Source organism: Hylobates moloch, unplaced genomic scaffold (genome assembly GCF_009828535.3).
Source record: "Hylobates moloch isolate HMO894 unplaced genomic scaffold, HMol_V3 SCAFFOLD_8, whole genome shotgun sequence".
NCBI classification, from domain to species: Eukaryota; Metazoa; Chordata; class Mammalia; order Primates; family Hylobatidae; genus Hylobates; species Hylobates moloch.
This window is the reverse complement of record NW_026652283.1, coordinates 84,813,375-84,839,134: the sequence shown is the minus strand read 5'-3', so window position 1 is coordinate 84,839,134 and position 25,760 is coordinate 84,813,375. Positions and strand designations below refer to the sequence as shown.

The 25,760-nt window shown below is 44.2% G+C and overlaps 1 protein-coding gene across 3 annotated transcripts; it reads right to left on the bottom strand.

Annotated features, from left to right (window-relative positions):
* Positions 1–3,021: 3,021 nt before the first annotated feature.
* ZNF852 (zinc finger protein 852) lies at positions 3,022–22,110 on the bottom strand. Of its 3 annotated transcripts, XM_032161877.2 has the most exons (5): positions 22,028–22,110; positions 14,459–14,550; positions 14,075–14,201; positions 11,019–12,182; positions 3,022–4,555 (listed from the first exon to the last, which is right to left on the bottom strand). In XM_032161877.2, the coding sequence occupies exons 2-5, from the start codon at positions 14,471–14,473 to the stop codon at positions 4,533–4,535; spliced, it is 1,329 nt and encodes a 442-aa protein (XP_032017768.1). In that variant the 5' UTR covers positions 14,474–14,550; positions 22,028–22,110; the 3' UTR covers positions 3,022–4,532. The 3 variants fall into 3 exon arrangements, with proteins under 3 accessions (XP_032017768.1, XP_032017765.1, XP_032017767.1); XM_032161874.2 differs by lacking the exon at positions 3,022–4,555 and having other exon boundaries at positions 7,085–12,182; XM_032161876.2 differs by lacking the exon at positions 3,022–4,555 and having other exon boundaries at positions 7,085–12,179.
* Positions 22,111–25,760: the final 3,650 nt, after the last annotated feature.

Here is a 25,760-nt window from a genome sequence, read left to right as displayed (position 1 = left end):
TGACATGGACAGTGGGCCCTAGGACTCTAAGGCAACAAGATCCTTCTGGAGATAGACACTGAGGCCCACAGAGGAATTCATAACCTAGAAGGGCACAAGTGACACCTGTCAGGCATTTGTTGTTATAGTCCTGGTCAGTCCATTTATATACAGTCTCAGCTTGTTTTTGCCCCATAGTTACAGGGTGAGAAAAACTACATGTGGTACATCCACGTCTGAAGTGCCAATATAAGTCAGTAATGCCCACGCCAATATGGGAGTCCTTTTGTCACACCATATTAAAGCAGGATACTCTAGAGTATGCCCGCATGCGGACTTGTTTCAAGGGAGTCACTCAGCAGTTTCAGCCACTGATAGCTTAGAATGTGAACTGGGCCAGGCGTGATAGCTTGAGGAAAGTCCGAGACATTGGGTAACAGCCAGGCCATTACAATGGAATTATAGGATAGAAGAGACTTCAGTAACAACTCCAGCATTGTTTGCTTGCCTCCTTCTCACCACAGCTGTACTGCTTCTTATCCAGGTGTTGTCATGCCAGGCATGGCAGAGTCTTCTGTGAGACTGAGCAAGGTAAAGATTGATGATCTCACACGCCCCACCCCATGAAACTCCCCAGGCAGAGATGCTCTTGTCCAGTGACATGGGGCGAGTATTCTGATTCCTGAGGCTGTAACTTATGCAGGGATCCATCACCCTGTTACTTGACCTAAACCTTCAGCCTTGGTCATCCAACCTGGGGAGAGAGATCACATTCTGAAGAAATTCGGCGTATCTTATAATATTGCCCACCTTGGGATCAGAAGTCCTGGTTACAACTGGAGGAACATTAGTTCCTCAATATTCTGTCAGCCCTTTCCCTGTCCCCATGGGGTCCCACAAGAGAGAAATGTCCAAAGGTACCATTGCCTCCAGATTTAAATCAGGAGGCTCACTGGTGGCTCTAGTGGGTAGTGATTTCCAGCAGGAAGAAAGGAGAAAAAGAATGGCTTGGAGCTGGATGTGGTGGCTCACGCCTGTAATCTCAGCACTTTGGGAGGCTGAGGTGGGCGAATCACCTGAGGTCAGGAGTTCGAGACCAGCCTGGCCAACATGGCGAAACCCCGTCTCTACTAAAAATACAAAAATTAGTCGGGCATGGTGGGATGCGCCTGTAATCCCAGCTACTCCAGAGGCTGAGGCAGGAGAATCGCTTGAACCCAGGAGGTGAAGTTTGCAGTGAGCCGAGATCGTGCCACTGCACTCCAGCCTGGGTGACAGAGTGAGGCTCCATCAAAAAAAAGAATGGCGGGGTATACTCAGATTGGGATTTCATAGGCTCAGCCTCATCAAGGGATTGCCTGGTCCTCCACCTGCCCCAAGTTCAGTATTTCCCAACATGCATTGCAGTGATGTGTTTCTCTTCCACTGCAGTGTCTAGTGTTCAGATGGCTTTTGTGAGGTGGGGGTACCACCCACTAAGTTGTTCTCCCTAATGGCTTTTGCATAGTTGTTGTTTGAGCCACTCATTCCATCATTTTTTTTTCTTCCTGATTTTTTTTTTCAAGTTCTCCCATTCCATCATTCTATCAACCCATTCACCAGGTAATGTTAGGGAGTATAAAAGGTCCCATCATATGTCATGGGAAAATGCCCATTACTGTGTAGCTTGTGCGGCAGCAAATGTGGTGGCCTTGATTGGCTTGGAATCCTGCTAGATATCAGAATACAACAGAGGTGTTTCTCTAAAGCCATAATAGTGGTTTCCACATCTACGTGGCATACTGGAGTGGTGGCCCCATCTCCAGAACGTGTACCCATGGCAGTGAGGCTTCACCAGAATCCATGTCTGGGAGCTAGCTGTCCAATGTGGTCAATATCACACTGGCATGGGCCCTCTGTCCAGATGATGTGTCCCAGTTCACCATATTGTATGGCCTGGGCTAAAGGCAGGCCTCACATTACTGTACTGGGTCTTTGGCTTCCATCTCTTTTAGGGCAAGTCCTCGTGATGTGGCCCATTCTTGCATCTGAGGTGGACTTCCATGTCCCATTCTGTGGTAGATCCAATGGATAATTTTGGCCATTTTCTGAGCACATACTAGATCAGCTTGTGAGTTCATGTTCTCTTTTGAATGGTCCTATGCCATAAGTGACAAGTAGGTCTCTTTCCTAGTTCACAAACTGCTGTCATAGTCCTTGTCTCTACACAGGGGAGCCCTTAATGATCCAATCATTAATCTGCCAGTCACTGGACATATGGCTAGTCCATTTGTAATGGCCCTTAAGTCTGTAAATGTGTAGCAGAGAATTGCTGTTATATTTTCCTGCACAGCCATCACCACAGCACAGAGTTCACCCAGAGTACTGGGCAGAGTATCCTTATCTGGTCTCAGTCAAAAGATGACTATCCTTAGGGTGTGTCTTACTCTACTTGTGCTGCTATAGAAGAATGCCTGAGACTGGGTAATTTTATAAATAGAAATTTAATTTCTCACAATTCTGGAGGTGGGAAGTCCAAAATCAAAGTCTCCATTTCCACAATGGTGCCTTGAACATTGCACTCTCCAGAGGGAAAGAGCACTGTTCCTCACATGGCACAAGAGCAGAGGAAAGCAAACCCACTCTCATAAGTCCTTTTTATAGGGACATTAATCCATTCCTGAGGGTAAGCCTTCATGACCTAAACACCTCCCTTAGGCCCCATCTCCCAACACTGTTGTATTGGGGATTTTTTGTTTTTTAGACACAAGGTCTTGTTATGTTTCCCAAGCTGGTCTTGAATTCCTGAGCTCAAGCAATTCTCCCACCTCGGCCTCCTGAATGGCTGGGACTACAAGCAGGCAGCACTGCACCCAGCTGGGGATTAAGTTTTAACATTTTGGAGGCGACAAAACCATTCAATCCATAGCAAGATGGACAGCTACAGCAGACCATTAGAGTTTATCAGCTTTGAGTTTCACAGCTCCCTCAGTGAGCCAACTCATACCATCAGCTGGAACATCTTTGAACCATGGGCTGCACCTAGCTAAGGGAACATCCCCTATGGGCTATTCGGCGTCCTCTGGCAAGACAGTTACTTCATGGAGTTGGCAGACCCCCTGGGAGCCCAATCAGCCTCCACCTTATATGTAACATTTCCATTTAATGATGGTACTTGGCTGAACCTGTTGTGTTTTATTAGGATTAGTGAGCACTGTGAAAAAAATAAAATCAGATAAAGAAAAACTTAAAAGTTTATTGTTCAAACAATCAGTACAGACCACAAGCTAGAAGACTCAAATCAAGTGGTAAGAAATTAATCTTACAGCAGTTAGAACACGGTTTATAATGCATAAAGGGGGGGAATATTTTGACCTTTTTTATAATTGGCTGCTATACATTCTTTTTAGGGCAAGTTGAGCTGTTTAAGCTTGTTGGTCTATAGTTGATTGGTTTAATTTCCGTGAATCATGCTGGCAAGGATGTAAAGCTTACATTTTGCATTTCATTTATGATCAGAGACAGCATTTCAGGAAAATCAGAATGATTTGTTTTGGTTACACGGTTGCGGGTAGTCAGCCTTACGGTATTTCTAAACTGGGGCTTCCATTTTTATTTTTCGTTAACAATACCTGCATGAGATGGGCAGCTCAGGTCTTAAGGTCACATACAGTGCTTCAGTGGTCAAGCGTTCTGTTTCCATTAGAGCCCAATAGCAGGCTAGTAGCTGCCATTCAAAGGGAATGTATATGGCAACCATCTTGGGTAATTTATATATCCAAAACCCAAGGGCCTGGTGCACCCTGATAGCAGTCTCTTGTTGCCACAGTATCCAATCTGTATGGGTAGGAGTCAATGAGACCTGTAGTTCCATGGGCCTACATTAATGGCAGGCCCATGTTAATGCATAGTAGGCCTCTAGAGTCTGCTGTTGTTGAGGGCCCCATTCAGAGGTGGCTGTGTTGTGGATAATTTTAACTAAAGGAGGCAAAATAATACTTAGATGTGATACATGTTATCTCCAATAGACAAACAGGCATACCAGCTATTGAGCTTCTTTTAGGTGGGGGCTGCCAAGGACAATTTTTGACTTTATCAGGAATACTCCTCTAATTACTGGACCAGGTAGCTCCAGGGACTGCACTTGTTGGGCAAGTCCTTGGATCTTATCAGGGCTGACAACTCAACCTGCATGTGTCATATTATCTATGACCTTATGTATGGAGTGGTCAACTTGTTTCATAGGCTGGCAATGAGCACATTATTAATATAGTGGATGACAAGTACTTTTAGAAGTAACTGGACACGTTGCAGGTCAGGGGAATGGAATTATTGCTATGGACTGAACTGTGCCCCCAAAATTCATATGCTGAAGTCCTTAGCTCTGATATGATTGTATCTGAAGTCCTAAAGCCAGGAATGAGGAAGGCTGTGAATGTCCATTGTTCCATACAAGAATGACTCTTCTCTTGGCTATTCAGAGATCATGAGGGATACTGCTCCAGTTTCCACAGGCCAGATGGTCTCCAACAAAAGCCATGGGGGAGTCACCCCTGCCTGGCAGATCTATCGGGTCAGGACCACTGCCCAGGGGGTCCTGGAGAGGACAGTATAGGACCAAAGAGGATTATTCATGAGCCTAAGATCTCATGAAACGTGCCTTGCTAAGTTTTAGACTTGCATAGGACGATCATCCCCCTGCTCCCCCATCCTTTTTTATTTTTTATTGAGATAGGGTTTCACTACTCTGTCATCCAGGCTGGAGTGCAATACGATCACAACTCACTGGAGCCTCGAACTCCCACGCTCAAGCCACCATGCCCGACTAATTATTTTTATTATTTTTGTAGAAATAAGGTCTCCCTATGTTGCCCAGGCTGGTCTCGAACTCCTGGACTCAAGCAATCCTCCCACCTCAGCCTCCCAAAGTGCTGGATTAAAGGCATGAGCCATCACACCCAGCCTCATCATCCCTTTCTTTTTTCCAATTTCTCACTTTTGGAATTGGAATACCTAATCCTGCCTATCCCATCATTGTATTTTGGAAGCACATAACTTGTCTGGTTTCATAGGTTCACAGCAGGAGGGGAATTTTGCCTCAGGATAAACTAAACCTTGGGTCTCACCCATATCTGATTTAGATATTTTTGAGACAAAGTCTCACTGTTGCCCAGGCTGGAGTGCAATGGCGCAATCTCGGCTCACTGCAACCTCTGTCTCTCGGGTTCAAGCGATTCTCCTGCCTCAGCCTCCCCGTGTAGCTGGGATTACAGGCGCACACCATCATGCCCAGCTAATTTTTGTATTTTTAGTAGAGATGGGGTTTCGCCATGTTGGTCAGGCTGGTCTCGAACTCCCGACGTCGTGATCCGCCCGCCTCGGCCTCCCAAAGTGCTGGGATTACAGGCGTGAGCCACCATGCCCGGCCTTGATTTAGATATTTAGATGAGACTTTGGACTTTAAATGTTAGTTGATACTAGAATGAGTTAAAACTTTGGAGGCTGTTAGGATGGAATGAACTTATTTTGTATGTAAGCATATGAATAGAGAGAGTGGCTAGGAGTGGAATGTTATAGAATGAATATTTATGTTGAAGCCCTAACCCCAAATGTTATATTTGGGGGTGGGGGGCCTTTGGAAACTAACTAGGATTGGAGTAGGTCATGAGAATGGGGCCCTCATTCTCACTAATGCCCTTAAAAGACTTGGAAGAGGCACCAGTGCTCTTGCTCTCTGAAATTTGAGGACACAGGAAAAAGGGGGCCATCTGCAAACCAGAAAGAGAGCCCTCACCAGCACTCAACCATTCTGGCATCTTGATGTTGAACTCTGAAGCCTACAGAACTGTGAGGAATAAATGTCTGTTGTTTAAGCCATCCTCTATGGTATTTTGTTATAATAGCTCAAACTGACTAAAACAGTTGCTAAAGATATATCCCTCCCAATCCCCTCACCCAAAGAACCAGGCCCAGTTACTTTTAGCAAGACTTCAAGGAACAATTCCCATGTTACAAACTCTCCATAGCAATAAGATAAACAAAATTTTTTCCCCTCACCCAAAGAACCAGGCCCAGTTACTTTTAGCAAGACTTCAAGGAACAATTCCCATGTTATACAAACTCTCCATAGCAATAAGATAAACAAAACTTTTTCCAAATTCTTTTGCAAAGCTAGCAAAGCATTACCAAATTGAATCTACTTCTGTACTTAATAAAAACTCACTATGAACAAATAGATTTTACTTGAAAAGTACAAGGAAATTGCAAATATTTGCAAACTTGTCAAGAAAATGAATTACAAAAAAAATAACTCATAAAATTACAATGATGGAGTTTTTAAACTTGATATAATATAGCAACCAATCCTAATAAAAACTTTTTAAGTATAGGTCACGCACGGTGGTTCACACCTGTATTCCCAGCACTTAGAGAAGCTGAGGCAGGATGATCACTTGAGGCCAGGACCACAAGACCAGCCTGAGCAAAATAGCAAAACCCCATGTTTACAAAAAATAAAAATAAAAACTTAGGCATGGTGGCACATGCCTGTATTCCTAACTATACTGGAGGTTGAGGCAGGAGCATCTCTTGAGCCCAGGAGTTCAAGGCTGAGGTGACCTATGGTCGCATCACTACACTCCAGCTTGAGCAACAGAGGGAGACCTTGTCAAAAAAAAAAAAAAAAAAAAAAAAAAACAGAAAACAAAACTGTAAGTATAATTATAATTGGGAAGCTGTGCACTGTGGGCCCAGCATTGTTACAATAATGTATTCCTCATAACCCCATGAGGTAGCTCCATTTTATAGATGGAGGAACTAAGATACAAGGAAGGTAAGTGATTTGCCCAGGGTCACACACCTAACAAAGTGGTGGACTCAGGATTTGAACCTAGGGCACTGGGAACAAAATCTGTGCTCTTAACCACTAAACTATACTGCTTCTTCTAGAAATAAGATTAGAAGGAAACTTCCTAAATCCAACAGAACATCAGAATCCAACAATGAACATGATATGAAACTGCAGAATACTAAAACCATTCCCCCGAGAGTTAAGATAAAGACATCTACTGTTCCACGTTTTTTCAAGTTCTTGCTAATGCACAACGTAAGTGACATCAAACTAAAAGACAAATATATCATTATTTATTATAAACCTAGAAAAGCTAGGAAATGAATCTAACAAATTATTAAACCTAAAAATAATTTATCAACATAATTGGATCCAGATAAAATTTGTTTAAATCAATAATTAAAGTTTATACTAGCAATGACCAATAGAAATTGAAGTATGGCTTTCAAATGCAGCCAATTTTCCTCCATCCAAGAGCCTGAGGCTTTTTCAGGATTCACTTGTACTGAGCACCCACACCAGACTGGTGGTAGTGAGTTAATATAGTTAGGAAATGGTGCACATTCCCACACTCTAGAGGCTTAGTATGGTAGGGGATGAGCAGACAAGAACCAGAAGGTAAAACTGCAGCTTCCAACAGGCAGGATGGTTCTTCTGCAGACATGACTGGCAATGTCCAACTCAGGGCGGGGAACCAGAAATGTCCAACTCATGGGCTCATATAGTGTGGGGCTCTTCCCTGAAATCTGGGGGCTCCCAAAATAAGACAGTTAAAGAGGAAAAAGTCCTATCTGCATATCTTTTAGAGGAAAATGGAAAAAAAAATACAAAAAAAACAAGCTGAAAACATTTAAAATACATATTCACAAATGGTAAAATTCCAGCTGTGTCATGAGCTCCGGTTTGTTGTTTTGTTGTTGTTGTTGAGACAGAGTCTCACTCTGTTGCCCAGGCTGGAGTACAGTGGTGTGATCTTGGCTCACTGCAATCTCTGCCCTCCAGGTTCAAGTGATTCTCTTGCCTCAGCCTCCTGAGTAGCTGGGATTACAGGCATGCACCACCATACCCAGCTAATTTTTGTATTTTTAGTAGAGATGGGGCTTTACAATGTTGGCCAGGCTGGTCTCAAACTCCTGGACTCAAGTGATCTGACCGCCTCAGCCTCCCAAAGTGCTGGGATTACAGGCATGAGCCACTGTGCCCAGCCAAGTTTAGAAATTCCAAAGGCCCTGAAAAACTTTAGGCCCCCAGTAATCCTTTCTAACTTTGTCTGAGACATCTCCCCAACAATCACATTTAATTCTGATTTTCTTGATCCTCAACTCTCTTTCCTTTCTTCTGCATTGTCTGAAACATACACCACAGCACACAAAATCACCTCTCCAGGTTACATGACTGACATTGCCCCTCTAGCCTCCTCCTCCACCTTTGTCATACGGCAGATCCTGTCAGCCTGTTAAGAAGTCTGGGGGATGGAGGCCAGGCGCAGTGGCTCATGCCTGTAATCCCAGCACTTTGGGAGGCCAAGGCAGGCGGATCACGAGGTCAGGAGATTAAGACCATCCTGGCTAACATGGTGAAACCCCATCTCTACTAAAAATACAAAAAAAATTAGCCGGGCGTGGTGGCGGGCGCCTGTACTCCCACCTACTCAGGAGGCTGAGGCAGGAGAATGGCGTGAACCTGGGAGGCGGAGCTTGCAGTGAGCTGAGATCGCGCCACTGCACTCCAGCCTGGGTGACAGAGTGAGACTCCGTCTCAAAAAAAAAAGAAGTCTGGGGGATGGAAAGAGAACAGGGTGAACATTAGAGTAAAATGTCCACCAGCACTGGGCCATTATTGCAAGGGTGGGAGGAAAGGTGGTTCAAGCTCATGGACTGACATAGGACTGCAGAAAGAAAGATGGTCTGGAAGATAATTAAGGCACAGTTCTCATTCTGAAATTAAGACAGCAGTTGTAGTGAGAAAGGACTAGCTGATATGGAAAACAGATTAGTTTGATACTACTATTTTACCAAAAACCTCATCACTCTGAATTCCAATCATCCAGGAATGCTGCTAGCTGAAATTTTCAATCATCTATATTACAGCCATGAAAGTCAAGTCTTCTTGCAGTAAATTTTGACTGTAAGGTTTTTTTTTGTTTGTTGTTTTTGAGATGTAGTCTCACTCTGTCACCCAGGCTGGGGTGCAGTGGCACAATCTCAGCTCATTACCACCTCTGCCCAGGTGCAAGCGATTCTCCTGCCTCAGCCTCCCAAGTAACTAAGATTACAGGTGCGCACCACCATACTCAGCTAATTTTTGTATTTTAGTAGAGACGGGGTTTCATCATGTTGGCCAGGCTGGTCTCGAACTCCTGACATCAAGTGATCCACCCACCTCGGCCTCCCAAAGTGCTGGGATTACAGGCGTGAGCCACTGCGCCCAGCCGACTATAACTTCTATTTAGGAAGCAGGATGCAGTCAAATAGTTCAAAAATGGAGTAAGTGTGCAGGTCAAAGCATGTTATCAGTAGGATATGACTGCCCAACCCAATACCTAAATAAACAGACACTCATTCACACACAAATCCATTAGCTCTTCAAGACTGAAGTACCAGTAGTAACACTTCCAGGGCTACAAGTAGAAGATATCAATGAGCCTTTATATATGATATATTATGATGCCACTTCCTTCTTTAGAAGCTTCTAGTCCGGTGGATGTAATGGGAGGGAGGCGGGAGCCTGTGCCCACGTTTATGATGGCTCAATTTGAATTTTAAAACTTAAGAACTAGCATATTCAAACTATTATGTATATAAAGAAATAGATACCATACCTGATCTCAGAAGCTTACAAGCTGGTATGAAAGTATACACGTATGAGGCTGGGTGCAGTGGCTCACACCTGTAATCCTAGCACTTTGGGAGGCTGAGGCGGGCAGATCACCTGGGGTTGGGAGTTCAAGACCAGCCTGACCAAAATAGAGAAACCCCATCTCTACTAAAAATACAAAAAAAAAAATTAGTCAGGCATGGTGGCACATGCCTGTAATCCCAGCTACTCGGGAGGCTGAGGCAGGAGAATCACTTGAACCCGAGAAGCGGAGGTTGTGGTGAGCCGAGATTGTACCACTTGCACTCCAGCCTGGGCAACAAGAGGGAGACTGAGACTCTGTCTCAAAAAAAAAAAAAAAAAAGAAAGTATACACATACACAACTATATATGTGCATACTTTGTACATATGTGATACACATATCACCTTGTAAGTTGAGAACAATTTACAAAAACATTTAACAGTTACACATCATAGCACCAGTTAATTTATAGCATTAAGGCCAAATCAATAGAAGTATAAAAGAAATGAAAAACTATTTGAAGAAGAAAGTCTTTCAGAGATGGCATAAATCTTGAACATTGCGAAGGAAGTGATTAGCAAACAGGAAGAAAAAGTTTTCTAGTTGGAAAACACAAAAATGATGAGAGGATGTAGCTTACAGTACGAATTTTTAAAGTAGCTGTGGAAGGAGATAGCCAAACAGCAGGGAAGAATAATCTTGCAGAATGACTTAAAAAGTGACTTTACGTAAATTGTTCAGTGGAGGAACTGCAATAGAATAAAGGTAATATAACTGCTGTTCTTGAGAAATGCGGAATCTGATTATGGAATGCATACTAACAAGATAGAGTTTTAAATAGTTTTTTAAGAGAAAGAAGGAAACCTACAAGTTAATGACAGATGTAATCCCTAATTTCCTACTACTAAGTAAGGATCAGACTAAGTTGCACCTACTCTCCCACCTTAGTGACCCACGGAAAAGCAAGTAGGTATGGTCTCCACTGTGATTAGTGGTGTCCAAGGAGACCATGATGAACATCCTTCTTATAAAGACAGCTTAACTCAAAGGTCTTTGCTCTCTGTCTCAGAAAACCATGCCTTAAGAAGATGACTGAGCCAGACCTGAGGGCTTCTCTCCAGCATGAGTTCGCTGGTGGTGATTAAAAGTGGAACGCTGACTAAAGGCTTTCCCACACTCAATACATTCATAAGGTTTCTCTCCAGTGTGGACTCTCTGGTGCACAGTAAGCTGTGAGCTGTCACTAAAGGCTTTCCCACAACTATTGCATTTATAGGGTTTTTCCCCAGTATGGGTTCTCTGATGTACCATAAGGCTGGAGCTATAACTGAATACCTTCCCACACTCATTACATTCATAGGGTTTCTCACCAGTGTGAATTCTCTGGTGTATAATGAGGTATGAGTTTTGATTGAAGGATTTTCCACACTCGTTGCATTTATAGGGCTTTTCACCTGTGTGAAGTCTCTGGTGCCGAATAAGACATTTACTCAGACCGAATGCCTTACCACACTCACTACACTTAAATGGTTTTTCTCCAGTATGAATTCGCTCATGTTCAACGAGTTGAGACATCTGATTGAAGGCTTTCCCACATTCACTACATTTGTATGGCTTTTCTCCAGTGTGGAGGCTCTGATGTCGAATAAGACATTTACTCCGACTGAAGGCTTTGCCACATTCATTACATTTATAAGGCTTCTCCCCAGTGTGGGTTCTCTGATGGTCAATGAGATTTCTATTGGAACAGAATGCTCTCCCACATTCATTACAATTATAAGGTTTCTTACCAGTGTGCAGAACCTGATGTCGAACAAGATTTTTACTCCGACTAAAGGCTGCCCCACACTCCTTACATTCATAAGGTTTCTCCCCAGTATGGGTTCTCTGGTGGTCGAAGAGTTTGGAGCTCTGATTAAAAGCTTTTGCACATTCATTACATTTATAGGGTTTCTCCCCATTATGGAGTCTCTGGTGTTGAATGAGATGGGAGCTGTGCCTATAGGCCTTTCCACACTCACTGCATTCATAGGGTTTTTCCCCTGTGTGGGTTCTGAGATGAACAATGAGCTGGGAGGTTTGTCTGAAGGTCTTCCCACACTCATTACACTCATAGGGTTTCTCTCCAGTGTGGATTCTCCGATGACCAATGAGGTGCGAACTCCAATAAAAAGCTTTGCCACATTCATCACATCGATAGGATTTCTGTCCCTTTAAAACTCCTTCATGTTCAACAGGACTGGAAGACAGATGTGGATGTTCCCCAACTTCCTTATATTCCTCATATCTGTCTTTTGTAGAGTTTTTCTTATCCTCATCTGCTATTTCCAAGAAATCACTTTCTAGTCTGCTCCCTTCTTCATTTGAGGGTTGTCCTTCTAACTCCTTGAAAGTATCTTCACAAACATCTCCAGTCTCTGTTCCCCCAGGAATCACCCCAAAGAGTCCCCCTGATGTGCTATTAGATGACTCTGATCCTTTAAAAATTTCCTGCTTTGGAGTCAACTCTGAACTCTCCATCATGTTCCTACCTGCTGCCAAAAGAAATAAGACAACAACTTTTACTCATTTCTTTTCCTGTTGAAGAAACAGAATCATAAAGAGCTAATGTACCTGAAAAAAAGTCACATTATGGTTAAGAAATGAGATGACACATTGAGAACAAGAGCAAAATGCTCAATTGTATCTTAGGGATAGAAAAACAAGGAAGAAGATGGTCAGTGGAGGAGGGTGGAAAAAAGATATTGAGCCAGCACAGTCAAGTCAGAAGGGCCACTGGAAAGCAAGAGACTGGATTGCAAAGCATGCTGGGATCTTATATAAGTCACTCTCATGCTATGTCTCTTTAGCAAAATGGTAAACTTTGAGTTCCCTTCCAACCATGACATTACATGGTTCCATGGTTCTCAGAAAAGATGTTGGGAGAGGGAAGGCTGGCAAATACCTCAAGTCAAATATAAGAAAGAGACAAGGAAAAGATGGGAATGAGCTGAGAAATTTCTACTATGAGTGTATGATTAGGCAAGCGTACAAAATGGAGAGATGTTGTATGACAGGACAGTAACAAGATTTGAAGAAGCTATCAGTTGAGAAAAGCTGGACAGCTGTATTGAAGGAGACAGCAGAGTTCTAAAAATGGGGATGCCACTGGCCCTTAGAGCACTGGCCTGGTAGGAACCAGTTGTGTACTCCCAGAAAAGATAACAGGGACATCAATCATTCGAAATATAAATTAAAATGTCTTTGATTCTCTAGAATATAAAGGAAATGAACAGGTAAATATTTGCCTTTTGGAATTCTGAATACAAAGTCTGGGAGAAGGTAGAGTAATCATGGCCATGGAAAAACACCAAAATGTAGGTTCCTTTCAATCACATCTGAATTGGGGCCACAGCCATCATGTCAGTTAGCCTATGGAAAGTTTAAGATGTCTGGGTGAAAGATTCCTAAGCCCACCCTTTCCAGAGTTGGCTACTGCCCTATACACATCAATCACAGCACCTGCCCTGCCAAGAAGCCCTTCCAGGAAACTGCACTGCCCTAGTCTTTGCAGAGAGGAACACTCAGGCAACCATGCTGTGTGGCAAGTGACCCTGAACATCATCCCACGATGGACTGCAAGTGATTGGACCAGTACCAGGTACCAGACCCAAGGGCAGCTTATCTGTAGGTTAGTCTTCAGCCTCTGCCATGGCCTGGGCCAAAGCTCTGCCCAACCGAGATGATGGGTAATGGCTATAGCAATGGGAATCTGTCTCTAAGGAAATTTGGAACTGGAAGTAGGGCAAAATTACGAGTGGTAATGGAATCTGAAGTGATACATGGAGAGAAGCCAAGCCATTAGAAGACACAGCAAGCAACAAATATAAGGGGACAGGAAGTACAATTAGGAAAGAGCTACGAAAAGGACAAAAGATTCACAGTGAAGAAAATGGGCAGCAGGAGGAGTACAAGCAGAGAGAAAACAGATACACTGCAAGCAGCTGCCATTACATTCACACCGGAACACAGGCATCAACATGCATTTGCTTTTGCTGCTCAGGCTCCCAGTCAAGGCCCTGCTTCCCACAGTCTGGTCTAGCTGATCAGTTTCTTCCGGGTTCTCATTCCTTTAAGCCTATGACTCACAGCTCCTTACTTACAATAACTTGAGTGACTCTCTATTCCTTACAACTAAAAAAACCCTACCTAAACGACCTTATGTCAATCAATAATGAGGTGAAGAGAATGCTGATCATTGTTCAAGCTGAGTGCAGAGAGGGTCCCTATTCAAGAGGACCCAGGCAGCTCCATACACACTGACTCTTATTCACTCTAGCTTATCTCCGTTTGGAAATTTTCACGTAAAAAGTTTAAAAAGAAAAGGAATATAAAAAAGAGAATGGCAGCATGCAGACTCTAAGTGACTAGGAAACAGAATCATTACCCAAGGAGGCCATGCTACGGTCATTTTCCAGCATCATGTTCCAGTGCAGGGATCTCTGACTGAGTGCGAGACCTTTCCATTTCTTCTGAGTATAGTCCTCAGACAGGTCCTCATACGCCACAGTATCCTGGAATGACAAGCTCCGATCGCTCAGGAACATTTACACCCTGAAGGGCAGAGTCATCAGGGGTACAGAGGGCACAGGGTATGGGCTCTTCGTGGGCCAAAGTATGGGAGAGAGGAGCTGAGATGACACCTCAAGCAATGAGGCAGGAGAGCCACAGGAATAGTCTTAGATGGGGCAGAGTCCTGGGGGTGAGACCTCTAGCCATTCCTGGACCAGACTCATGGGGACATGGTAAAAACACAAAGAACCAAGCTCACCTGGGGCCTGACCATCCGAAGTACAGTTGCCCCTGCTTGGTCTCCTGAGTTCCCCACTTGAGGAAGGGTAGGAACTGGAGAAGTACATTGAGCTGAGGGAGGAAAGAAAGCTATGAGTGGGACAAGCCCTGCTTCCGGCTCCCATGAGATCTATATTCCCAATAAGTGGATTCAAGAGAACCCAGGCACCTACACACACACTGACTCTTAACCTCTTCCATAAGGCATTATCCCAAGAGTGCTGTGAATTTTCCCTGGAAGGCACAGTACAAGGTCCCGGATCAAGCTGAGAACTGGGTGTTCCTCTGAGCCCTCACTCCCTTCAACCTTTTTCAAGGAAGCTATTCTGGCCACACTCCCTCTCCCATGGCTTCCCTAGCACCATCCAGCCCTGATTTTCCCCACAGTTATGGTTCCTCATGCCTGCTCCTGCCCTCTCATTATGGATACTCCTTGCAACTCAGGCCCTAGTGCTTCCTTGTTTTTTCCGTCAGCAATCTGACCAACTCTCATTGCTTTAATACTGCTCTCACAGTTCTTATTTCTCTCCTAGACCCCTACCACATGCCTCCTGTTGCCTATGGGACATTTCACTTGGGGGTCCTGCAACACCTTAAGTTCAGTGTCTAAAATGCATGTTCTTACTAACTTCCTCTCTGGATTTCCCAAGTTATGTCAATGAATTCACGCACTGGCCAAAACATTTTAATTCTTCTCTTTTCTTCAAACACAAGTCCCATGGATACTCCCAAAACTTATCTACAGGTTCAACACAATCCCTATAAGATTCCCAGGGGGCATCTTTTTAGAAGCCGAAAGCTGATCCTAAAATTTATGTGGAAACTCAAGAGAACCATACAGTCACAATTCTTCTTGAAAAAGAGGAATAAAGTTGAAGAACTCAAACTTCTCAATTTCAAAACTTCCTACAGAACAACAGTCTTCAATTTATTGTATTCCTGCCATAAGAATAGACATATAGTTCAATGGATTAGAATTAAGAGTCCAGAAATAAACTCATACATCTTTAGTCATTATTTTACAATGGTGCCAAGATCATTCAAAGTGGAAAGAATGATCTTTTCAACGAATGGTGCTGAGACAACTGGATATGCACCTGCAAAATAATGAAGATGGTGCTCTACCTCACTCCATCTATAAAAATAACTTCTAAAAAATCAAAGACCTACATATAAGAACTAAAACTTGCCAGGTGCGGTGGCTCACACCTGTAATCCCAGCACTCTGGGAGGCCAAGGTGGGTGAATCACCTGTGGTCAAGAATTTGAGACCAGCCTGGCCAACGTGGCAAAGCCCCATCTCTATTAAAAATAGAAAAAATTAGCTGGGCATGGTGGTGGGCCCTTGTAATCCCAGCTACTTGGGAGGCTGAAGCAGGAGAATTGCTTGAACATGGGAGGCAGAGGTTGCAGTGAGCCGAGATCGCGCCATTGAACTCCAGCCTGGGCAAGAGAGCGAGACTCTAGGTAAAAAAAAAAAAAAAAAAAAGAACTAAAACTCTAAAACTCTTATAAGAAACCTGTGTATAAGTCTTTGTGACTTATACCTTTGTGACAATGGATTCATGAACACGAAAATCATGTTAAAACAAGGAAAAAATAATAAAAAAATAAATAAATTGGACTTTACCAAAAGGAAAACCTCTTGTGCATAGAAGAAAATAAGAAGAAAGTGAAAAGGCATCCACAGACTGGAAGAAAACACTGGTAAATCATGAATCTGATAAAAACTTGTATCTGGAATATATAAATAATATATTTATATTCTTTTATATATTTATATTCTTTATATAGAGAATATATATTTATATTCTTTATACAACTCAGTAATAAAAAGCAAAAAATAAGAAATTTTAAAGTAGGGCCAGGGCACAGTGGTTCACGCCTATAATCCCAGCACTTTGGGAGGCTAAGGCAGGCAGATCACCTGAGCTCAGGAGTTTGAGACCAGCCTGGCCAACATGGTGAAACCTCGTCTCTACTAAAAATACAAAAATTAGCCGGGCATGGTGGCAGGCACCTGTAATCCCAGCTACTCAGGAGGCTGAGGCAGTAGCATCACTTGAATCCAGGAGGCAGAGGTTGCGGTGAGCTGAGATTGCGCCACTACACTCCAGCCTGAGTGACAGAATGAGACTCCATCTCAAAAATAAAAATGAAAATGGCCAAAGGGTCTGAATTGACATTTCTCCAAAGAAAATATTAAAATGTCTAATAAGTACACAGGATAGTCATCAGGGAATGCAGATTAACCGAACAATAAGATAGTACTTCACACCCAGTAAGGCGGCTAGAACAAAAATCCGATAATAACAAGCAATCATGGGAGGCCAAGGTGAGTGGATTGTGTGAGTCCAGGAGTTCAAGGCCAGCCTGGGCAACATGGCAAAATCCTCTCTCTACAAAAAATACAAAAAAATAGCCGGGCCTGGTGGCATGCACCTGTGGTCCCAGCTACCCAGGAGGCTGATGTGGGAAGATGGCCTGGGCCTGGAAGGTCAAGGCTACAGTAAGCCAAGATCACACCACTGCACTCCAGCCTGGGGCACAGAGCAAGACTCTGTCTCAAAAAAGTAAATAAAAAATCAGTGAGAATGTGGAGATATTGAAACTTTATCCACTCTGGTGGAAATGTAAATTGATGCATACACTTATGAAAACGGTCTGACAGTTCCTCACGAAGTTAAACATACATTTACTCATTGACCTAGCAATTCTACTCCTATATATATATATATACCCAAGATAAAAGAAAATAGATGTCCATACAAAAACTCATACACAAATGTTCATAGCAGCATTATACATAATAGTAAAAAGGAAGAAACAATCCAAGTATTCATCTAGCTTTTCATATTTATTGGCATAAAGCTATTTAGAGTATTGGTATTCTCTTAAAATTAAATAACTATATCTTCTTTTTGTGCACACTCTTAACAATCCAGGAATAGACACATCCTTAAACTGACATGCAGAATAGACAAAAGAAATCTCCAACAGACGTGACACTAAATGGTAAAGACATAAAAAGCTTTGTAATTAAAAAAGAACAATCAAACATTGTAATCCTAGACAATGTAATTAGACCAGAAAAAAAATGCAGAAAATAGACAAGAAAGATGCAAAGCAAATATACGCATGAATGATATGAAACATCACCTAAAAAAATTAAACAGAATGAACCAAAAAAACAGGTCATAAGACATTCAAGAGATTGAATATATAATCAATATATACTCAATAACTTTCCAACACAATAGCAACCAATCAGAAAATGAATACAATAGCAACAAAAATATAAAGTACTCAGAAATAAAGCCAATAAAAAATGTACAAGACCTTAGTGCAGAAATAGAAAACTCTGCCTAAAGACATAACAGATATAAATACATTTTGTATGGGAAAACACTCCTTCAAGATGTCAGTTTTTTCTAAATTAACATGCAAAGTTAACAAAATCCCAGCCAACCACAATGTAATTTTTCACAGAGCTTGATAAGCATACTCTAAAATTCAAATGAATGAGTAAAATAATAGTTAAGAAAACTTTTTAGATGTGGAAAGTTTTGTTCTACCAGACAATAAGGCTTAATATAAAGCTGTAGTACTTAAAACAGCGTGTATTACTGAAGAAATATAAATATGCAAACTGTAGATAAAAGGAAAAGTACAGAATCCTGACAGGCTTATACACATATGTAAGTTTTGTTTTTTTTTTGTTTCTATGGAAACGGAGTCTTGCTCTGTTGCCCAGGCTGGAGTGCAGTGGTACAATCTCTGCTCACTGCAACCTCCGTCTCCTGGATTCAAGTGATTCTCCAGCCTCAGCCTTCCAAGTAGCTGGGATTACAGGCATGCACCACCATGTCCAGCCAATTTTGTAAGTTTGATGTATGACAGAGATAGTGTCACCATAGTGTTACCTACAAAAAAAAAAAAAAAAACAAAAAAATGGGGTTCATTCACCTGGCGAGTAACAAACGACTGTTTGTGAGAATGCAAGTTTGGATCAATAGGAGTTTTATTACCTGGTGTTAAGTAAGGAGGACACTGGGAGTATTTTCCAAAGCAGCGTCTCTCCGAGGGAAAGTAATAGGAGAATTTTATGGTGCAATGGAAGGCAAGAGGCTACATCATCCCATGTATAGGAGGGGTCCCAGTGGTACAGACGCAGTGAGTCATTATGCCAGCACATAAGTCACGTGTTATGGTAATGAAGCTATAGCTACTCCCCAGGTGGAGACTTTAGCATGGTAATGAGAAAAGTTCACTCAGGTTCATCTATAAGTTGCTGGGGTCTGTCAGGAGCTGTTTTTTTTTTTTTTTTGAGACAGAGTCTCACTCTGTCGCCCAGGCTGGAGTGCAGTGGCGCAATCTCGGCTCACTGCAAGCTCCACCTCCTGGGTTCACTCCATTCTCCTGCCTCAGCCTCCTGAGTAGCTGGGACTACAGGCGCCTGCCACCACGCCCAGCTAATTTTTTTGTATTTTTAGTAGAGACAGGGTTTCACCGTGTTAGCAAGGATGGTCTCGATCTCCTGACCTTGTGATCTGCCCACCTCAGCCTCCCAAAGTGCTGGGATTACAGGTGTGAGCCACCACGCCCGGCCTGGGGCTGGTTTTAACTAACTAGGTGACTGCAATCCACACAGGGTTTAGGAAGAAACAGGCTGCAGGGCAGGAGGCTGCAAAACTGATTTTTTACAGGCTCAAGTTGATTAAATTCCTATGATCCCTGGAGGCTCTGTCTGTCTTACAGACCTTCTTTTAAAAAGAGCCCCAGAACCTGTAAAATTAACCTGTGCCAGCAGCTGTGCTTGCTTAGAGAGACAAAGGCCAAATATCTGTGACCACAAAGGAGAACTTAGCTCAGCAGTGCTACCCGGGCCTGAATCCTTGCTTCATTACCATATTAAAATCTCCACCTAGAAGGGAGAAATACACTTTGCTAGGCACATATAGTGCTGGGTACAAAAGAAACAACGAGACTGGCCAAGCACGGTGGCTCACACCTGTAATCCCAGCACTTTGGGAGGCCAAGGCGGGTGGATCACCTGAGGTCGGGAGTTCAAGACCCGCCTGACCAACATGGAGAAACCCCGTCTCTATTAAAAATACTAAATTAGCCAGGCATGTGGTGCATGCCTGTAATCCCAGCTATTTGGGAGGCTGAGGCAGGAGAACTGCTTGAACCTGGGAGGCAGAGGTTGCGGTGAGCCAAGATCAAGCCATTGCACTCCAGCCTGGGCAACAAGAGCGAAACTCCGTTGCAAAAGAAAAAAAAAAAGAATGAGACTGAGCACACTCCAGTTCTTCCCATAGGGCCCCACCTCTTTCCAGGATCCCTGCCCCACTACATGCCCTAAGAGACCTTAAAAATCCCTCTTCACCACACCCAGAGGAGGGTACTTTGAGCATGAGCTTTTCCTTCTCCATTCCTTCATCAACAAACAAAGTTTCTGCACTGCTTAATGAAACTTGGTCTCATTTTATTGGCATGAACACCACCAGGCAGGTAAAGGACCCACTGAAGTCAAACGACTCCCCTTGAGAGTGGTAACAGTAGCATTACAAGTCAGTGGGAAAAATTAAACTAGTCAATGAATTGTGTTGGGACAATTGGCTAGACAAATAAAAATAGTAAGTAAAATCACACAAAAAATAAACCTAAAAAACAAAGCTAAAAGGCTGGGCACGGTGGCTCACACCTATAATCCCAGCTCTTTGGGAGGCCAAGGTGGGTGGATCACGAGGTCAGGAGTTCAAGACCAACCTGGCCAAGATGGTGAAATCCCATTTCTACTTAAAAAAAAAAAAAAAAAAAAAAAGCCAGATGTGGTGGCAGGCGCCTGTAATCTCAGATACTTGGGAGGCTGAGGCAGAGAATCGCTTGAACCCAGGAGGCAGAGGCTGCAGTGAGCCAAGATCGCGCCACTGCACTCCAGCCTGGGTGACACAGAGTGAGACTCCGTTAAAAAAAAAAAAAAAAGCTAAAAGCTAAAAAAAAAAAAAAAACCAAAAAGAAAAAAAAAAAAAAAAAAAAAAAAAACCATAAAGACTCTTAAGAACCCTGGTGTAAGCAAGAATTTCTTAAGACAACAAAATGAAAAGAGTGAATATATTTGAATACATCAATATGAAAAAAATCTCTGTCCAAAAGAAAAGCAAAAGAAAAAAACACCAAACACAAACCACTAATAGAAGTGGAAATGTAATAGCCAACAGGAAGGATAGTTTGAAAGTCCACAGTAAAACTAAAAAGACATATTCCTTACGCTACAGATATTTAACTTGTAAGAATTTGCCCTGAAAAACACTTGCACGGGTATTCAGACATTTACACAGGTATTTACTAGAATATTCTCTGTAATAACATAATACTGGATTTAACCTACTTGTCCATCAATATGGCTAAATAAAAGTAGCATTTTTATAGGATGAAATACCATACAGCACCTAAAAGGAACATACTAGATCCTTATGCATCACCATGACTGTTCCACTATTCACCAGGTGGTCAGGCTGTGCTGCCAAGATTAAAAGGCCATCCAAGGAAGGGGCAGCACATGATTTGAGGTCGCTGAGGACAGACACCAACCACATCAGGCCCCAAGAGGTACAGTGTATACTTACAGCAAAAGGAGAAACAGGGAACAAGATCCAGCCTCCTGCAATGCCAAGATACCCCACAGCCAGCAGATCCACTCCACAGCAATAGGGCTGGTGTGATGCACACACCCCACTTAGTAAGGAAGAAAGATCTCAATCCACCCTCCCCACTCCTATGGGGTGTGAAATACAGAAAGCTGAGAGAATGAATGAAGGCCACTGACTTAAGAGATTAAACATAACAAAGGAGTACATATGAAGCCAGAAACAGTGAACGACACAAGGCATTAAATGCAGCAGCACAGGCTGTGAGGGCTCTAACTCTGCAAGGAAATGTTACAGGCTCAATGTCACTTACATTCTTAACTTGGCAATCGCCTATTAAAAAAAAAAAAGACGTTAAAAACTGTCAATTCTTATCTCCCAGTTTAGATATTCCTTCTTTCATTAATTTAACAAACACCTCCTAGGAGCACCTACTATTTCCTACACACTAAGGTAACAGCAGTTAATAAGGCAAACAAAAAGCACTGCCCTGGCAAGGGGCTTATGGGAAGATCAACCAATAAACAAATACATGCTATGTTAGACGGCGACAGGTGCCAGGAAGTGAAATAAGACAAGAAAAAGGGAGAAGTCTATGCCAGATGTTTTCAATGTCAGGAGACCTGGAGACTAAGATTTCCGGACGGTGGCTACTTTCACTTTTCTTCCTTTATTCGCATAATTGGGTGAAAAGATAAAGCCAGGAGAAACCGGGACTCTTCCAGATTCTCTGCGCCAGACGCCCGAGGGGCGAAGAGGTACGCCCTCGGCGTGGCGGGGCGGGATCCACCGCCAGACCACCGCCCCGAGTGCAGCCTCCAGGCCCGGCCTCGCCTGCCACTGTCGCACGCACAGCCGCCCCCGCTCCGCACCCCGCGCCCCGCCGGGCCGCTCACCGACTCCGCCGCCGAGAGACAATCATCCAAACGCCGCCACCGCAGCCGACCGCCCCGCGCCTACCTCCTGGCTGCCCCAGTTGCGCACGCGCATTGCCTCCCCGGGCCCTCCGCGGCCTCTCTAGGAAACTGGGAGGGCCAACCTCTCTGTTTCTCCCTGGCCCCAGGGAGGCGGGCGGCGGGCGGCGGGCGGCGGGCGGCGGGGCTTGTCCAACATCCCTCGCCTCCCTCCGCTGGCGGGGCTTGCCAACATCCCTCGCCTCCCTCCGCTGGACACTTCTCTTCCACGCTCTGATGCCCAGGCGCGCTCCAGACCTCTATCGGCTTTGGCGTATTATCCTACATCCCTCCCATCGGGTCTGCACCGCTGCCCTGGAGGCCTCTTTCCCTTCAGGGAACAAAGGGATCCAAAGCTAGCAGTGAAAATAGAGCCAGCGGCCTGGCGCGGTGGCTCACGCCTGTAATCCCAGAACTTTGGGAGGCCGAGGCGGGCGGATCACGAGGTCAGGAGATCGAGACTGTCCTGGCTAATACGGTGAAACCCCGTGTCTACTAAAAATAAAAAAAAGTAGCTGGGTGTGGTGGCGGGCGCCTGTAATCCCAGCTACCTGGGAGGCTGAGGCAGGAGAATCGTTTGAACTTGGGAGGCGGAGGTTGCAGTGAGCCGAGATCGTGCCACTGCACTCCAGCCTGGGAGACAGAGCCAGACTCCGTCTCAAAAAACAAACAAACAAAAAAATAGGGCCAGAAAATCCCCAAACATAAAACCCTTGAGTGGGGAAATTCCCAAACAAGGCAATAAGCCCAGCACTGGCCGTGAGAGCTCATTATCCCCTTTTAAGTAAATGCTACAAGCCCTAGGCACACTTTTGCAACTGTTCAAGGGTCATCAGGCTGCACATGACTGAGCAAGACGCTCAATTGCCCACTTTGGTTGGAGCTGCAGCTTTGTGGGAAAAACAGATAATAGAAATTACACAAATACATCAATGTCAAGTGGTTATGAATACTGCGTTGAAATGTAACAGAGTTATTTAATTGAGAGCGACTGATGATAATGCTTGTATTTTTTCTGGTACTTTTCTGTATACTTCCGGTAGCTCCTAACACACTGGCTGCCATGCATTGATTTGAGTTGCCCAAGGAAATAGAGTCAGTAACTGGAATAGCCACTGAATCCAAATCTTTTGGTCTTTTCACTAAGGTGCTTCATAAAAGCTCTCCCGTCCCACGTCCCTGTAGAGGGAGAGTTGGGGATAGCATGGCTCCTAGCTGGGATCCCAGAAGCTAGGGATAGAAGGTTGTGGGCAGGATAGTGAAGAGGGCAAGATTCCAAGGAAAACTAAAATCCCTGCCCAGGAACGGTTACCACCTGGGAAAGCAGGAATGACCCAACGCATCAAGGCCCAGAGTGTACTCAAAGAACAACAGGTTGGGATGAGGATCAAAACTCAGACCAGAAAGAGCATTAGCTGGGCGTGGTGCTGCGCGCCTGTAGTCCTAGCTACTGTGGAGGCAGAGGCGGAAGGATCGCATGGGCCGGGGAGGCCGAGGCTGCAGTGAGCTATGATTGGGGCAGTGTACTCCAGCGTTGGCGACAGAGCGAGACCCAGGGAAGGAAGGAAGGAAGGGAGGGAGGGGAGGGGAGGGGAGGGGAGAAAGAGAGAAAAGAAATGAAAGAGAGAAGGAAGAGAGAGAGAAAGAACGAGAAAGAGCAGGCTGCTTTTTGGGCTACAACTTGGAGAGGCTGCATAACATTATGAGTTGGAGAAGCAGGTACAAAATAGTAAGAACTTCTATAAAATAGACTAACAGCATGTAGCAGAACAGTGGGTTTTTAAAGGTAGGAACAAGAAAACCAAACAATAGAAAAAAATAGATTAACATCAGGTTACTTTTAAGGATTAAAGCAGAGGGGTGCTGACTCGGGTTAACTGGGCTGTTTCTGAATGGTTGCTATGAATCTCCTGTTTGCAGGAAAAACTAATCTGTTAGGGGATTCACATACTTCCATAAAATTTCAGTTTGATTATGTGGCATTTAGCATTAGGAATTCCTTCATTTATTTATTTATTTATTTTGAGACGGAGCCTCCCTCTGTCACCAAGGCTGGAGGGCAGTGGTGTGATCTCGGCTCACTGCAACCTACGCTTCCCCTCCTGGGTTCAAGTGATTCTCCTGCCTCAGCCGCCCGGTAATTGGGACCACAGACACAGGCCACCATCCCCAGCTAATTTTTGCATTTTTAGTAGAGACGGGATTTGCCATGTCTGCCAGGCTGGTCTTGAACTCCTGACCTCAGGTGATCCACCCGCCTCGGCCTCCCACAAGTGCTAGGATTACAGGCGTGAGCCACAGCGCCTGGCCTTATTTATAATTATTTATTTATTTATTTATTTTGAGATGGAGTCTCGCTCTGTCACCCAGGCTGCAGTGCAGTGGCGCGATCTTGGCTCACTGCAGCCTCCGCCTCCCCGGTTCAAGCAATTCTCTTGCCTCAGCCTCGTGAGTAGCTGGGATTACAGGCACGTGCCACCATGCCCGGCTAATTTTTGTATTTTTAGTAGAGATGGGGTTTCACCATCTTGGCCAGGCTTGTCTTGAACTCCTGACCTCAGATGATCTGCCTGCCTCTGCCTCCCGAAGTGCTGGGATTAGGAGCATGAGCCACTGCGCCTGGCTTATTTGTTTATTTTGAGACAGTCTGGCTCTATCACCCAGGCAGGAGTGCAGTGAGTGGTAGGATCTCGGCTCACTGCAACCTCCACCTGCTGGGCTCAGACCATCATCCCACCTCACCCTCCTGAGGAGCTGGGACTACAGGCACACACCACCACACCCGGATAATTTTTTTTTTTTTTTTTTTTTGTAGAGATGGGGTTTTGCCATGTTGCCCAGGCTGGTCTTGAACTCTTGACCTCAGGTGATCCACCTGTCTAGGACTCCCAAAGTGCTGGGATTACAGGAGTGAGCCACGGCGCCCAGCCACTGGTTGTTAATCTTTTAAATATCATCCCTGAGAAGAAAAGAGACCTTGGTAACGGTTTCAGTTCCGTCTGTGAACTGGAAGGAAGTTGTTGAGGAGGCCAATTTCTTTCCCTTCCTGCAGCGCCTCCTCACAGGTAGAATGAGACAAGGTGGAAAAACAGCTCCTTTAGCCCCTCCCCATCACCAAATTAACCCTTTAGTTGCTGGACCATATGAATGATTCAGGATTGGCCTTGCTGTCAGAAAGATGAGGTGGATTCACAAGGTGGGGACAGCTGGTGTCAGAGGGCCATGGGGTTAAGGGCCTGTTTTATTCTCAACAAGCCTAGGTCGTTGTTCTCTGAGTGGGTTGGAGATGAGTGGGTTGCTTGCTAAAAGGAGAGCTGGATGTGTCCTGTGCTTATGATCTCCCACATGGCCTGGCTCTGGTTACCTTAATGTCAAGACCAGCAGAAAATAGTTTATCTTGTATGGCCTGGCTGCTAGGATGTTAGTGGAGGAAGTGGGTGCAGAGAAGCAGGGAGATACAGAAACCATAGTTGTTCTGTTGGGGTGTTAGAGTGTAACAAATTCGATGCAGACTTATAAAAGGCAAGATGAAAGGACTAGGGGAGTTGTTAGTAGGAAGATGTGTACCATTGAGTATCCAGTTGACACTTTATGTATAGTCATCAATCAGTGGACAGTGGCAGAGAACAGTTAAATACAGAGTCAGAATGCCTCAACTGTTCCTTCCAAATCAGGA

What these genes read in the sequence shown, in the direction of transcription:
- ZNF852 (XM_032161874.2), bottom strand. An exon ending in CCGTAGCATGGCCTCCTTGG is followed by an intron (nt 12,183 to 14,074) that starts GTAATGATTCTG and finishes TTCTTTTGGCAG; the next exon opens with CAGGTAGGAACATGATGGAG.